Source organism: Lepisosteus oculatus, chromosome 4, assembly GCF_040954835.1.
Source record: "Lepisosteus oculatus isolate fLepOcu1 chromosome 4, fLepOcu1.hap2, whole genome shotgun sequence".
In the NCBI taxonomy this organism is placed as follows: Eukaryota; Metazoa; Chordata; class Actinopteri; order Semionotiformes; family Lepisosteidae; genus Lepisosteus; species Lepisosteus oculatus.
Genome location: NC_090699.1, coordinates 62,219,311 through 62,234,853, shown reverse-complemented (window position 1 = coordinate 62,234,853; position 15,543 = coordinate 62,219,311). Strand labels below are relative to the sequence as shown.

Sequence of the window (15,543 nt, the reverse complement as noted above, 5' to 3'; positions counted from 1 at the left end):
CATTTAAACTAATTATATTCTGAGAATAAGCATGAATGTACATACACCAGTATTTATTTTAACACATATGGTGAGAATAAATTGGGCTGCAGATACATAAGATCAATTTTAAGGTATAAATTCAAAACCTATGTTATCTCTATGAGAAGATATCATTCTTTACCAGATAGCACTCTTGGGATTCCACAAGTCTTACTGGAATTTTTTCAATAACACACTTCTGGCAAGTGCTGCACATCCCAAAATCTTTATTGTCCAGCTCCCTGGGAATTTGATTTTGCACAATATATAACGACATAACCTTTTGCCTAATTTCTTTTAATAGGAACAAGTTAACGGCCGATTACTCCTTTGGGAGCAGCTGAGTTTCCTTCGCGGATAAGGAACAGAACCACAACAGTCAAGGACTTTACTCATCTCGGATGCTGCAAGCCTGCAGAAGGAATCGACACCACTCCTCAATGTATATTAGGAAAGGCAGGAGCTGAGTGGTTAAAATAATGATTCACAGTATGGAAATGCCATTAACCACAAGCTGCCACCCTCATTAAAGGAACATTTGTGGTACTTAGGGTTTTGACTCGAGCTGTTAAGTGTTTGTTGGGATTTTTTTAGGTAAAATTTTAGTTCTGAAGACCCCTCCCAAAAGTGTGCAAAAGGGCTTACCCCCTATCCAGACTGGAAGTTGTTAACCTGGAAAACTCACCTCCCCTCACTCTTGAAGAGCCAGCTCTGAATGGGATCAGTTTACGGGGTTTTTTTTCTATGGCTTTTTTCTGCTTTGTTCCCTATTGTTTTCATTTTAAACAGGAAGGCCATGTTTACTCGCCTTACAGGCACACACCTCCTGAGGTGAAGAACAAGGCTGTAATCAAGAGAAAATAAAACTCATAGCTCATTATGATGTAATGCTATGGCGAGCCCTTGAATTTTAGACTACATGATCGCTTCTAAAGCACTGACGTGGAAATGCCTTCGAAAGATTAAGATGAGGATTTTCAACGTTTTTCAGTGCCAAATATGCTCCCCATTTTCCGAAAGCATAAAATTAAAGTACAAACCTAGTGACAGGAAATGTAGATATGAATATTAGAATTGAAATGAGATTATATGAACACCTACAGAATGTGCAAACAGTAGATGACAAATCCAGACTGATTCCTAAGAATGTTGTGCTCAGTCATGTAATGGGATTAAAATATGTGAACACTAGGTACCTTAAAAATATGATGGAATCTGGTTCACAGTTTCACAAAATGAGCTGGACTTTATTATATGAGGAGTACGGTTTACACTACAGCTAAAGTTTCTAATATGTTTTCTAATACGTTTTCTAATATGTGTTTTAACTCAGCTATAAGCCTATATATCCAAATTTTACAATCTGAAAAAATCACCTTAATTAAAAGTGCCATTGCCTTCACTGCACCTTTGGATTTAGGCAGTAAAACACCATTTGGAGTCTTTTGTTTGAATTTTAGAATCACCTATTTTTACTTTACCTGATTCAGCTAATGGCTATGAACCCCGCAACCTCACATGGAAGAATGAGGAAGTGTATGAAGACTCCTCTTACCTTTCTGCCTTCAAGGCCTTCCACTCTTCACTGGCTACGGAACCCCAATTACATGACAGCACCTCCCCCAGAGCACCCAGGAAATCTGGGGGGTTGCTGGGACCCGAGAGAACCCCAGTTTACTAATCCCACCCCTTTTTTTTCTGTGGTGCTCAGCCAGATCTGGCGCAAACACTAAGGGGAAATCTCAGTCACCATCAGTTAGTGACGCGACCCAGGACTGAACCCCTGAAGCTTTCATCACAGAGATCAACCTGCTCTCAGGTGACAACATCTTTGCAGGTTGAAGCCCACAATTCTGAATATCTCATGAGGTCAGTACAAGTCAGACAGTTATTCATATGCTGAAAAAGCACAGAAAAAAAACCCACATGCACTGTGCAAGGTTCCTTCACCGTTTTGGGGTATTTTAAGATAAGATAAGATCACGTTATTGGTCATATACAATTTCTTGTTTTAAGAATTTGTCTTTTCGCATACGCCAACTTGCTCTCCATGAGACACACAGACAGGGAGAGAAGCTTGGGGTCAGAGCGCAGGGTCAGCCATTTATACGGTGCCCCTGGAGCAGCTGGGGTTAAGGACCTTGCTTCTAGCCACAGGCACAGATCTTTAGCCACAGAGCTACATTTTTTACATAAATCTAAATTGTACAGAGGACATGGAGTGCAGCCTCATAACATGAGGTGCAAACTGATGACATATTTTACGAAAAGCAGGAAGAAGCAATTGCACATTTTTCTATACACCACTCATTATGCCTGTTTGGTCACGGGCTATTCTACCTGCAGGGAGGCTGTTTATTCATGGAGGCTCAGAAAGTTGCGTGTGAGCAGGAACATGATGTGACAAAGACCCAGAGGCCCCATTAGGCACTTTCTAATCAGTGATTTGCTGCTACTGACACACCTTCCATTTATTGGTGAAGTTCAAAGTCCTTCAAACAGATGCACATCTCTTCGAATGAAGTCTACCACTACTGGGTCTCCTGTACATTTGTATGCTTACATAACAAATACAGACTGTGATATAAGGTATTTAATATACTGTACAATGGATCTAATACAATCCAATGTTTGAGAGAATGTTTACCTGCCCTTTCCAGGTTGTGCCACCTTAAGCAGAGAACTCGTTTGTAACAAGTTTCCAATTCAATACTATTACATACATAAGATACACAGACACTAGTCTAACATGTATAAATGAACATAACCCTGTTGTGTCACAAAATATACTGTCAATCCAGGACATCTGTTTAAAGCCCCTGTGATGCACCTACAGTAGTTCTGTATGTAACAAGTAGCGGCTGTTCATAGGTAATATGGGAAGTCAAATTAATTTGAAGTAACTAGATTAGTTCATACGCAATTATAATAAAATATTGTAAATGCAATTCTTTAACTTAGCTTTTTATGCGTACTTAGAATATAGATGAATTGAACTATGATGTAATGATGCCATATGTGATCCAAACATTTCTAAAAATGTATAATGTTTCCAAAGTTAAAGGGAAAAATGAACAGAAACAGTGAACGTATGGGTATGTTTATGAAATATATGTATTACTTCAAAGTATGACCAGATACCTTATAACACAATATGTCTATAATGAACAATATAATTGTTTAAAATGAAGGGCAACAATACAAGTCTACATGTCCGTACATCCTACAGCAGTCACTGTATGTACAGTCACTAAATACATCTCAGTTTGTGATTTTGTTTTTTGCAAATGAGAACACCAAACATGAGAAATCTCATCCATTACAATAAAAAACAAATAGTAACATGAAATAATTAACCTTCTAGACATTGCTACTGTATGTAGTTTTGCATAAAATACTTTTTGGATTGGCTTTAGCCAACTTTATAATGTATATCTGCATGGTTGTTGATATGGTTGGTTCAACTCCTGATTCTTATGAAGTAACGGGTGAACAGGTATTCGGTACTGATGAAAACATGACCAGCAACAGTGTAAAAATACACATGCACCAACAAGTCTATTCATTTATATAGAAAACGATTAAATGGCACATATAATCTTGGCAGAATATAACATATCAAAGAGGTCATGTTAAGAATGAAAATCATAAATAAAAAAATGGTTCTCCTCTGAAAGTTCTTTAAATAGATTTAGTAAAATAAGCTCCACATAAATAGGAAGTTTGAATTCTGAGAAGTGTGTAGTTCTTCGCAGTATAGATTTCTCAATTAAACTAAATTCCTACAATAAGTTTTCACTGAGTATTTCAACATAAATACCATACATTTAATTGATTCTAATGCTATAGTTTGGAGTGCAGGAATAATAACATTAAAATGTCTTACTTTCTGCCCATCATTGCTCTGAAAATGGCTCACTATATAAAATTATGAGGGTGACAACTACCCCTCTATGTGAGGAAGCAGGTTTAAACCTATACCTCTATCTGATTTTGCTCCCCAAAGTTCAAGAAAGGAAAATACCTCCAGAGTAATAAATAACTGCTGACAATAATATACCACTTTAATATTATTAGTAGTACAGTATTTAACATTAGGGCTTAACCCTCTTTGATTGGCCAAAACCACATTGTATTAACACCAAGAAAAGATCTCAAACAACACCCTTAAAATTAGTCATTCCCCCCATAGAATTCACATTTGGTTCTTATCATAGTAAAGTCCAAAAAACAGGAGTCACAAGTTTCTTAAATCAACTGCAATAATCTGTAAGTAATAAAATTATGCATTGACTGCCCCCTCAGGTCTCTTTTTCTACCCCTTTCCTGTAATAGAGTCACGGTAACTTCAGCGATAATCTTGGGAAAGCTTAGGAAAAAGGAAGGAGAAGGAAAAGTAACATCAAACAGGTTTATAGAATCACATTTACTGTTGCTACCCATGCTGGTATATTATGATTCTTTGCCATTTTATCAATAATATAAAGATAAGAAAAAAAGTGTTATGGCTTTGATATGGGATTTTTTAAAACAATATGTACATTCAATAGATTTATTTGAATATTAAAGTTAATACAAACAAAACATATTTGGGAATGTACTGTAACTGTTTTATGTTAAACTTAAAGCACAAATAACTGACAGTATAGGCACGCAGGCTTTAAAGTATTCATCTAAATGGCATACAGAATACTTGAAAGACTAAATTCCTGCATCCCTTAAAATGATTTTAATTATTTTAAAATGTAATTGTAAAGATTTCAGAAACAACTCAAACTACACAGTTTTAAATATTGACCATTCAGAGTACATATAGAGTACGCATATTAATAGCTTCGGCCTTAGACAAAAGTAAATCGATCATTCTGTGTTTGATATATTCTCTATTACAGAATCCCAGAAAAAGTGTAATTTTGTCAGAAGAGTATACTGTATACTGTATTTTATATATGCAGGATATCCATAGTTCTAGAGCTATCTGAGTATGTACTTTGTCAAAAAGAATGGAAAAGCGCTCAGGAAAAGAAACATTTGCAAACATAAAGATTACAGATAGTGACATCTCCAATTTACCAATACCTACTTGAAAATTATTTCTTAGGTGTTTAAAATATCATGTTAAGTTACACAGTAACATTATGCATTTAAACTGTGCTGAGTCAAGTTAGTCACTGGGCACTGGTAATTGGTAAAGACACTCAGACGAGTGTCCATAAGGACATACACTGACATACACTGCACGACGGTAATCTTTGTTTGTCCATCACAATATTGACTTTTCAAAGGTTGGTAAGTCTAAGAAATTTAAACACCCCTAAAATGTGTCCAAAGCAAATATCACGCTATATTACGTGTGTCAGGAAACAACCGATCACGTTCCTCCTACAGAATATTATAAACAGCACGAAATAACACAGCTTCAAAAAGTTAAGCAAAACGTGCTTAACAGGGGGGAAAAAAAGCTCTGCTAATAATAAAATAAAGCACACTTGCCTGATGTGGACAGCCTGTGATTGCTTACAGTGGGAATATGCTGCATGTGCCCAGTGTACTCAGTCTAAGAGGTCTCCACAGTTGTAACACAGTTGTAACAGTGCCTGTGTGCACCTTACAGGTACAAGAGGCGATATCCCGATGACGCAAAAACCGCACTACCTATCTCGCCAGCTCCTGGGTTTCTATACAGCACGTAGCTCAGAACAAGAAGTACTGACCTGGCGTTGTCTTGTAAATTTGTTGTTTAGAGCTCTGTCACTTCCTTTTCGAAAACGTGCACAGTTCTTTGCATTCTAAGTTGAGACCCACGCGTGTCCGGACTTCTCAATTTCAAGTGCCAGTCAGTGGATTAGGCAGGATGACGTCGATATCTTTATGTTAACGTACTGCAGAGTTATATAGTAGGTGGCTGAACTGGATTTGCAATTAGCATGAGGACACACTGACAGAATGCACGGACGACTCAAAACTTTTTCTCGCATTCCCCTCCCAAGAGGAGTGTTATCTGGATCACATGCAACTCGGAATCACATGGACACAAGAAACTACGGAAACATTAGTTCTCAAGCTGAATGAAGAGCCCGTTATTTTCATGTCCTGTTCCTTCGCTCAAAAATGGAACAAGAAAACCAGAATAAGTGTATTAGTCTTTTATTATTGTTTCTTGGCAATTTATAATGTAGATAGCAGAAGACTTTGCGATACCCGATAGGTAACATACAGTATACAGGAACTTTGACTCCTCCTCATCGTCATTAGTAGTACAGTTGTTAGTAGTATTAGTTGTAGTCGTTTTAAAAGTAACCGAATATATATCAGAAGTAACTAAGATAAAATATGGAATAAGGAAAAAAAAGTTCTTATTAATTGACATTGACTGTCAGTGTTGTAGTGCCTGTTTGTTAATGCTTTCAGATTAACGTCTGTGTACAGTATCAGTGATGTTTCTGCATAACGCTGGGTTAAAATTCCAAGACTCATATTCGACTTAGTTTATTAAATATCTACTATAAGGCAGACTTCATTTAGGCATTTTACAAAAAGATTGAAACTTATGACTTTTTGATATAAAACGTCTAATGCGAACCCCAAGATCGTTTTGTGGGTATCAGGTCAGTAACTGCGGAGGGACAACAGTATACTAACATTTTGATTTGTTTTCTTATATCACTTTCAATTTTTAGACCTTTTTTTTATATGAAGTCGCAAGTCCTGTAGCCTGTTATTGGAGTATCCTGAAAAATGTAATTCTGTTGTCTGTTAGTAATCTTTTGAAACAATTTGCAGTTATGGCACGTTCTGTGTCACAGATGACGCCATCAATGGGCATTACGGCTAAATCATTCTATGAAAAACGAGCAGCCCTCGATAGACACCTTTTCTTAATTAAACCCTATAGGATTTAAAGATGGAGCTGTCGCAAGAACGTCTAGCTTCCCAATTGAAAGTTCAATCCCAGGGTTCAATTCCAGGTAGGAGCAAGCGATGTACAGTAGCTTGTTCTAATTCCTTCCAGAGGGCTTCCAGGTCCATTCTGCCTGCTTTCCAAATGAGTACCAGCAGGGTTAATCCTTCTGGGGGTAATAGGCCAGGTGGAGCGATGATGTTGACCACCTCACCTCCACCTCCAGTGTTAGATGGTCAAGTAAAACCTAACCTACAGTAGGATTTAAAGATACACCCAATAACACTGTTTCTGATCATCTGTGTTCAATTACAGATGATAATACTCGGACACCGTAGAAGATCATATGGTTGTGCAAACATTTTGTGTCTCTTGGATGAAGACGGATTAAGGAAGTTCTCATTTACGTTCTATTTTTAACATTTACCACTGTCTTCTCATCTTCCCCTAAACATAAACTGATCAGCAAGGAGTCCCATGTTCACAGTGGCTTCTTAAAGATAATATATCCTTTCTTGTTGTTTAAAGGTAAACGTAATATATTTTGAAGGATTCTTGTTTTTTGAATTCCTTTTTATGAACTAAATTAGATTATTTTAAAGTATACGTATAGATTAATGACAACTCTTGATTTAATATAGACACATTGTTTATAAGCCTTCCTTCTACAGAAATGTATAAATTGTATTTTGTTGATACTTTTCAACATATCTGATAATAAATATGATGCCATTCAGACTGTCGTTTCTTACTGTAGTAAGGACATTCCCTTGCAGAAGTATTCAGACCCTTGACCAATTCTCTCATTTTACTGATTTACAAATCTTCCATTGAAAGATTCTCTGTGATATTTTTATTTCAAAGCACTGAAACTCAAATTTAATGATTTTAATGTAACATTGTTAGAAAATTTATTAGAAAATATGCTGTTTGTATGAGTATTCAATTCTCACATTTTAATATTTTGTAAAAGCCACCGTTTGCAGCAGCTTTAAGTCTTTGGGGGTAAGTATGTACCAGCTTCGCACACTGAGTGGCTCCAGGTTGTTCAGGTTAGTCGGATGACACTTGTGCACCGCACGTTTCAAATAGTGCCACAGATGCTCAACTGGATTGAGATCAGAGCTTTGACTGGGCCATTGTAGGACATTCACCTTTCTGTTCTTGAGCCACTCCAGTGTTACTTTGGCCTTGTGTCTGGGATCATTGTCCTGCTGAAAGATTAACTTTCTCCCAAGCTCCAGTTTTTTAGCAGACTGAAACAGGTTCTCTTGCAGTATTTCCCTGTATTTTGCACCATCCAGTCTTGCTTCTATTTTAACAAGATGCCCAGTCCCTGCTGATGAAAAGCAGCCCCACAGCATGATGCTACCACCAGCATACTTCACTGTATGTTTTTTTTTTTAGGTGCAGGCAGTGTTACATTCGCGCCGCACATATCACTTTGAATTGTGGCTAAAAAGCTCTATCTTGGTCTCATCTGACCACAAAATCTTTTCCCACATCACTATCATGCTTTTTGGCAAACTCCAGACGTGCTTTCACATGGGTCTTTTTAAGTAATGGCTTCTTTTGTGCCACTCTCCCATACAGGCCAGTGTTATGCAGAGCTCTTGATATGGTTGCCTGGTGCACCTTCACTCTGCTCTCAGCTACTGAACTCTGTAGCTCTTTCAAAGCGTTCGTTGGCCTCTCTGTGGCTTCTTCTTGTTTGCGCAGAGAATTTTTAAGGGATGACCTTTTCTAGGCTGTGTGGCTGGTTTGATGTAGCTTCCACTTCCTGATTACTGAACCAGCAGTGCCCACTGGGACATCCAAACACTTGGATATTGTTTTGTACCCTTTTCCTAACTTATGCATTTGTTTGACTTTATCTCTAACTTCTTTGAAATGCTCTTTTGTCTTCATTTGTGCAGCTACTGTATCCTTCAGATTCACAACCTCAATAATGATCCCTTAACTGTGGGGTTTTTATCCAGAAAATGTGGCAGTTGCTTTAATGATAACATTGTAAGACAATTGTGTCCTTGTTAGGGCAGTTGTTTTTCACCTGTGTAAACTAAGAGCTTCTGCAACACAGAGATTGAATACTTATGCAAACAACATTTTTCAGTTGTATTATTTTTCTTAAGAATATTTTCTAACATAAAACAATTTCACATTAAAATAATTAATTTTGAGTTTCAGTGCTTAGAAATAAAAATATCACAGAGAACTATAGTTCAATGAAGGATTTGTAATTCGGTAGAATGAGAGGCTCTGAATACTTTTGCAAAGGCAATGTACAGTATTAATCACCGTTCTTTCATATGCACATCAATACTATTTACTCTCAGAATAACTGTAAAATAAAACAATTTGTGTTTAAGCAAAGACAACACAAATATTGTGATTAAGGCCAAAAAAAGGTTTGCTAGACAAAGGTTTGTAGGTTTGCGACTGTATTCAGTCGCCCCTTGCAAAGTTGCAAAGGTGGCAAAGTCACTACCCCCTCCCAATTCATCATATAAATAGACCACTAGCTCAAGTAACAATCTCAGTTATTCTGAGTTATGAAACCCACATCTTAAATTTTGAAAAAAAAAACATATTAAAAAAGTTTCAACTCTAAATATTGCCAAATTATCTAATATACAGTAGTTATACACCAGTTGTACAGCCAGGGCCGGGTCTTGGTGTTCGTCGGCTCTAGGCACTTTCACTCCAAAATGTGCAAAAAGGGGAAAACGCCAGTTGAATTACGTTGATCGACATGAGGCACTTTAAGCTGTTCTAATGCTAAACCACGTAAATGATGGAACAAGTCGAATGACCATCACTTTGATACCTCTAGTTTCTAGAACAGCTGCTAGATAACGTATGATTATTGATTTGGAGCACCTAGAGTCGAGCGCAATCATGTTGTTTCAGCTTGTTTTTCGTTAGTCACTAGAGTTTCCCTCCTTCGTTGGCCCTAAAAATTGCATAGGCCCTAGGCACTGTAGGCACAGTGCCTAATGAGAAATCCGGCACTTTGTACAGCAACGTTTGAGATAATGGAGATGATTAAACGTTTCTTAAATTGTCTTTGCACTTCTTTTTGTACAGTAGGTTAACTTCATTTGTTGATTGCTCTTTTGCAGAAGTAGTGAGTGAAGTAGGATTTCAGATCAAGCAACGCAAGACAGTGTCCTTCTTCTAAGACTTCACTCGTTTCTCAAGACAAGAATCTAAGGAAGGGTCCAACCAAAAGGAGGTCATCAGGCCCATCCAGCCGATTTCGTAGTTAATAGCTAATTGATCTGAAGATCTCGTCTTGTTTTTTCAGGAAGCCAGGGTATCGGCGTCAACGACATGGCTGAACTGTAAACATTTGCAGAAAAATCATATAATTATCTGAAATGCATCTATAGATTGTGGCCTTTCATCTTTCACAGACTTGAGAAGAAATGCAAGGGGCACTGTCAGTGCTCCAGCATTCATGCTTGTACTTATCTTTAAAGACTCACATGTACAGCTTTAGCTGTATTTCAGTTCCTGTCAGTTATTTGGTGATAGACAGGCATATTTCCTGTGTCACTCACACTGCATATTTGAAAAAAAAGCTGCTTCCTACTGCCAAATCAATATTTTCAGATTTACTAATCCTAACAAAAGAAACACGAGCTCAGGCTGCGTTGAATACTAATTGGTGGCAAAGTAGTAAATGAATAGCAGAAGGCAACAATCATGCAAATGCAGTATGAATCTTTTTGGATGTTTCATTTAGAATTTACTGCTCTGTTCTTCATCGCAGACTAATGAGAATGATTTCCGTAAATGACACTCTATATCCATCCCTCATCTTACCTGAACATGACCACTGCATTAGCTGTACCGTTTTTGAGCTACGTTTAATTTTATTGCAGAATTGTTTCCTGCACTGTGGAAATTACTATGCAGTACTACACTGTAAGCTGAAAAAAATTGTAACACTTTACATTATTATTTATATATAAATTAGAATGGCTTTGCATTTAATGCAGTGTACTTTCTTACTGTAACCCCCTCCAAGTTGTGTTTAATACAGATCACTTGAGCAATATGATTATATTCCAAAACAGATTGTGCTTGTGTTTGTTTCCATGCATCAAAAGTTGTGGTTTTCTAAAATAACTTTCCTTTGTTTCTTTTCATTTTTAACTGCATTTTCTGGTTTCTCTTTATTGACAGTATAAGGGTCAGCATAGCTCATCTGCCTGCACAAATATTGGTAATGGAGCACAACTGGGGTAGTGGGAGACTAGCGAAAGTATTGGTGATCACCATCTGCTGGTTTTCTGTAAGCACTGCAGCTCAAAGAAAAGTGCAGCCCTACCACATGGCCACACTTTCCACAAGATAAAGCACTTGCCTTTAGAGCTCATGATAAAAGTTCAGTTTCCTGGCTCTGACTGCCTGCTGCTCCAGCATTACTTTGGTGTGGATAATGGAATGGCTGCTTTCAGGTACTCAGTCTGTTTGGGTGCGCGTTGTAGTCTGTGGCATGGATAGTGAGAAAGCAGGGCCTGAGTATTACAGGGTGATGAGCACCTGCAGGAAGCCTGCATAGTCAGTGGCTGTGAATGGGACTGTGTTGCCAGTTTGTCAGGCAGTCCAGGCTTTTTAATGATGAGGTAGCTGTCTTGGCTTTGGTAGCTGGTGACCAGGTTTTTAATCTCTGGCTCAGACTCACTACCCCTCCAGCACTACAAATTTGTTTCTGGCAAACCCGATAAACGAAGACGCTTCATTGAACGTAGTAAGATACTACTGACAAATACACTGGACAACTGTAGGGACCCCTCTGCTGTTAGAAAAAGACTCCAGCAGAGGGCTGTCAATTGATTTGTGTAGCGTCAGACAATTTCTAAATGTTTTTTTGGAAGAATTTAGAATCTTTTGGTTTGAAAAGATGTAATACATTTGCAGATTTAATTATACTTTATTGTTACCACAGTTCTGTGAGTCTTATCTATGTTTTGCTGATGTCTCCAGTTATTATCCAAGACTTAACTGCAGCTTTATCTCTTCCAAGTGATGACTTGAATCTAGGCTGAACAAAGCTGGCTCTAGGACGCGCTGCTATTCTTCATTTCTTATTAACAGTCCCACATTTCTCTCTTTTATTTGACTCAACCATAAAGACTACTTTTTAAGCTTGGAAATATATGTGCATGCAAAAAAGATACTCAAGAGTATTATTTTTATGGGGGAAAAAATGTAGAACATTCCATGGTTAGGAAGCTCACCAAAATAAACAAAACCAACTGTTTATTTTTTCACAAACTGTTGTGTGGGCCTGGCTACACTCACTCGGGCTGATTAGGTTCCCACAATCTCTTTTTCCCCTTCTTCTGAACCGATGCAGCATTTTTTCCAACCCTGCTCCAACGAGAAAGTTACAAATGATTCCTGCACAAGAATGAAAAAATCCAATTCAGCATAAAACAGTTATGCAAACCCTTCCGCTAAAGTCCGGCTGGAAATGTATTTATACATTGGCTAATGCAAGGAAAAGGTTATTACAGTATATTGTCAGATTATTTCTTTCAGATATTTAAACTAAGTAGTCTTCCCTATTAAGAAATGGAAATGCTTAAGAATCTGTCTATGAGCTCAAAGTACTGTAGTTCACAAGATTAAAGTCTCATGGAATTTATTGTAGTCGTGCAATCATTGTTATCCAATTTGTTAGCAAATTTGGATGCTTTCTTATTGGCACATGGTCATTCCAGAACACTGAAAGCTCCTTTTTGCTTCGAAAAGTCAAAATATAAATAGAATCAGCCTGTAACTCCCCCTTATGCTGTTAAATTAATAATAATTGAAAACAATCTTCCTATGAAAAGGTTTTAGGATGTCTTGCAGTGCCATATGCTCCAAAGTAATAGAAAAGACGATGCTGTGAAATTTATGATAATTACGATGTGTAATTTCTTTAAAGTTGTCATCCAAAAATAAAGATATTGACATAAATTAGAAAAAATAAATGATTATTACTTCTTTGACTTTACAAATTCTACATATCAATGTTGCTACAGTATATGTATAGTTGATTTATTCTTAATATTTGCATCTCAAAGATCAAACATTTGATCTGGTGATCATATCTGGGTAACAGAGTCTGAAGTTCTGCAATTTTGAAAACTTTTATTTTTACACTGCAAGAATTTACTTAACCACACAATCTTTTGTAATCTAGTTTAAGTAGGGAATTTAGTTTGCTTTCTTTTCTGGTCCACCTGAAGCCATTGCTCTTGTAAACCATTTTTGCATACAGTCGGTTATTATTAAAGTTGGACTTAAAAATAGAGATAAAAATAGAGGTGAAGTGTGCAAGATTTAATTGAAAGGTTTTGTGATAATGCTAAAACAATAGGGTTGAATGGATTATCCAGACTCTATTGCTGTCCAGAGAGTAATTTTAAAAGTGCTTTTTATTTTAACAGTATAGGGAACTATAGTATTTTTAAAGAGTACTGCCTACACATGAGGAAAGAGTAGTGGGCACATTCACACAAAATCTGCTTGCAGCGGTGAGAAGCAGAAAGACCAAGAACATTTTAGAGAAAAACACTCAACAGTGAGCTGGACTTTCCAAAAATAACTTGCAGGATGATAACATGGTGTTTTTTTAATGAACACACCAAAACATTATTTTATTTGACTCACACCTTGATTAAGTGAAGGCACAGATCACTGGTCAATTAGCTATGTAATGGGCCACATATTTATTAATAGACATAGAGAAAACAAAGAAGTAGTCAGTTATCATGGGATCATGCGGGGCAATATTCAATACAAATAAACAACAGCATGAACTGAACACAAAAGAAACTCCAGAAATGGCTCACATCTTACACAACATGTCAGAAGTCTACATTTAACAGAGCAATGAGGTTTTCTTTTTCATGTGCAAGTCAGCGTGTTTGAAGACTGAATGGTAGACACGAAGCTTTTGCTAGAGAACATACAGCAATGGTCTGGAATACAGAGCAGTCTACATGAAATTAGCATTTTTGCATTCAGCTTGGACTAAGAGAACATGTTTGTCTCGATGCTTCTAATTTGTTATGATATGGTGGTACAAAAACATCTGACCGATTATGAAAATACCATACTTGAATTGACCTACAGCTATATTATGGGAACAGGCATGATATAATAAAATATATCAATTTACTTGATGCACTGTCACAAGAAGGCCACAACATCAAATTGGAGGACTATGCTGACTCTTAATGCTATCCCCTATTTAACCACAGTGACACACTTCTGATCCTTATAACACTACTCTCTGGCACATGATAGATATTAATGTTTTATATGTCTTCCACTGAACCGTTACATTATACTGCATATTGCTTCATCTACAGTCAGGATACTATCATAATAGGAAGAAAGAGGGAGGAAACACTGAAGATTTGGTTGGACTAGGGCACGCTAAGGATTATTTTAAATAAGTATCACAAATAACATTCCTGTTTAACTTCTGCTGTCTGCCATCTAGTCAGAAAACAGACTGGCAAAGGATTTCCTCAAGTTTCGTATGGTCTCTGCCTTGGCTTCATCTTCGGTGGCCGAGCGAAAGAAGGATGACTCGGTGAAGTTGAAGGCATTAGTCAAGGACTGCGATTTACTGGAAGAAACAAGGAAACACCAGATAAGAGGAGCATTTTTCTCCCACTATACATTTGACACATATTTAATTAAAGTCAAGTATTTCAATCAACAGGTCCTGCCTTATCAAAACCAATATAAAAAACACATAAAAACAAAAGGACCCAGTCTGTTTTTTGCACTTTGTATAGCCTTGCTTATTGACTTCTGCCTGGACAATGACACATTTTAAAAATGTTGATGCCAAAGATTAAATTAGAATAGCCCAAACGGTCCATGAAAGCTTGAAATCGGGCTGGAAAGGACTTGTCTTCTAGTTTGTTTCACAAGATGGCAGTATTGTACAATAGAAACAGCTGTGTCATGCTAGGGAATTTTTCTTGGCAATTAAATGTAGTTTATTGGAGTGGTTCTGCAGCTATTTGAAGCAGAAGTCTCAAGAGATGAGTCAAATTACTTAGGTACGGAATAATTTATCAGACTGAATACTGAACACTAACCACGCACAAAAAGTTCATTTATGTAAATTGTGTTAAAAGTATTCCCATTACACACTTGTGCTATGAGGGACTGTAAATGTGATCATGTAAATAGTGGCATTTTTGTAAACTGTTAATCCTTTCTTAAAATATTGACATCTGACTGAATGCATTGTCAAAGTGAAATGATCCAATCAGAGTATAAACTTATGAGTATGAGTATAAGCAAAAAGAAAAACAGAGTTTAATTTACAGATTTATATTCTTAACAGTGCCCGCCTTCTTATTCTCCTCCTCACAACTGCTGACACCTATTCACACCAAGTCTTGAGATCAAGAAGATTATTTCTGACTTGAGTATTCACATGGGAACCTGACTAGTGTGTGGGGGTTTGCCATTGAATATCTGGCCATGAGAGGAAAAAGACCCAATCTAATTTGTCGTCAGAATTTTTAAGAAGTTATTTATTGTTCTTTTGGTAAATGTGTATCTCAGACATTTAACATATTATTTTTAAAACG

At 37.0% G+C, this 15,543-nt stretch overlaps 1 protein-coding gene across 1 annotated transcript in view; it reads right to left on the bottom strand.

The window, feature by feature from the left end:
* Positions 1–13,249: 13,249 nt before the first annotated feature.
* The window catches only part of syn2b (synapsin IIb), an 89,548-nt gene continuing 87,254 nt past the window's right edge, over positions 13,250–15,543 (bottom strand). Inside the window, exon 13 of the mRNA XM_006631029.3 lies at positions 13,250–14,561. Within this exon, the coding sequence (XP_006631092.2) occupies positions 14,429–14,561 (133 nt within the window). The 3' untranslated portion in view covers positions 13,250–14,428. The remainder of the gene's footprint in view (positions 14,562–15,543) is intronic.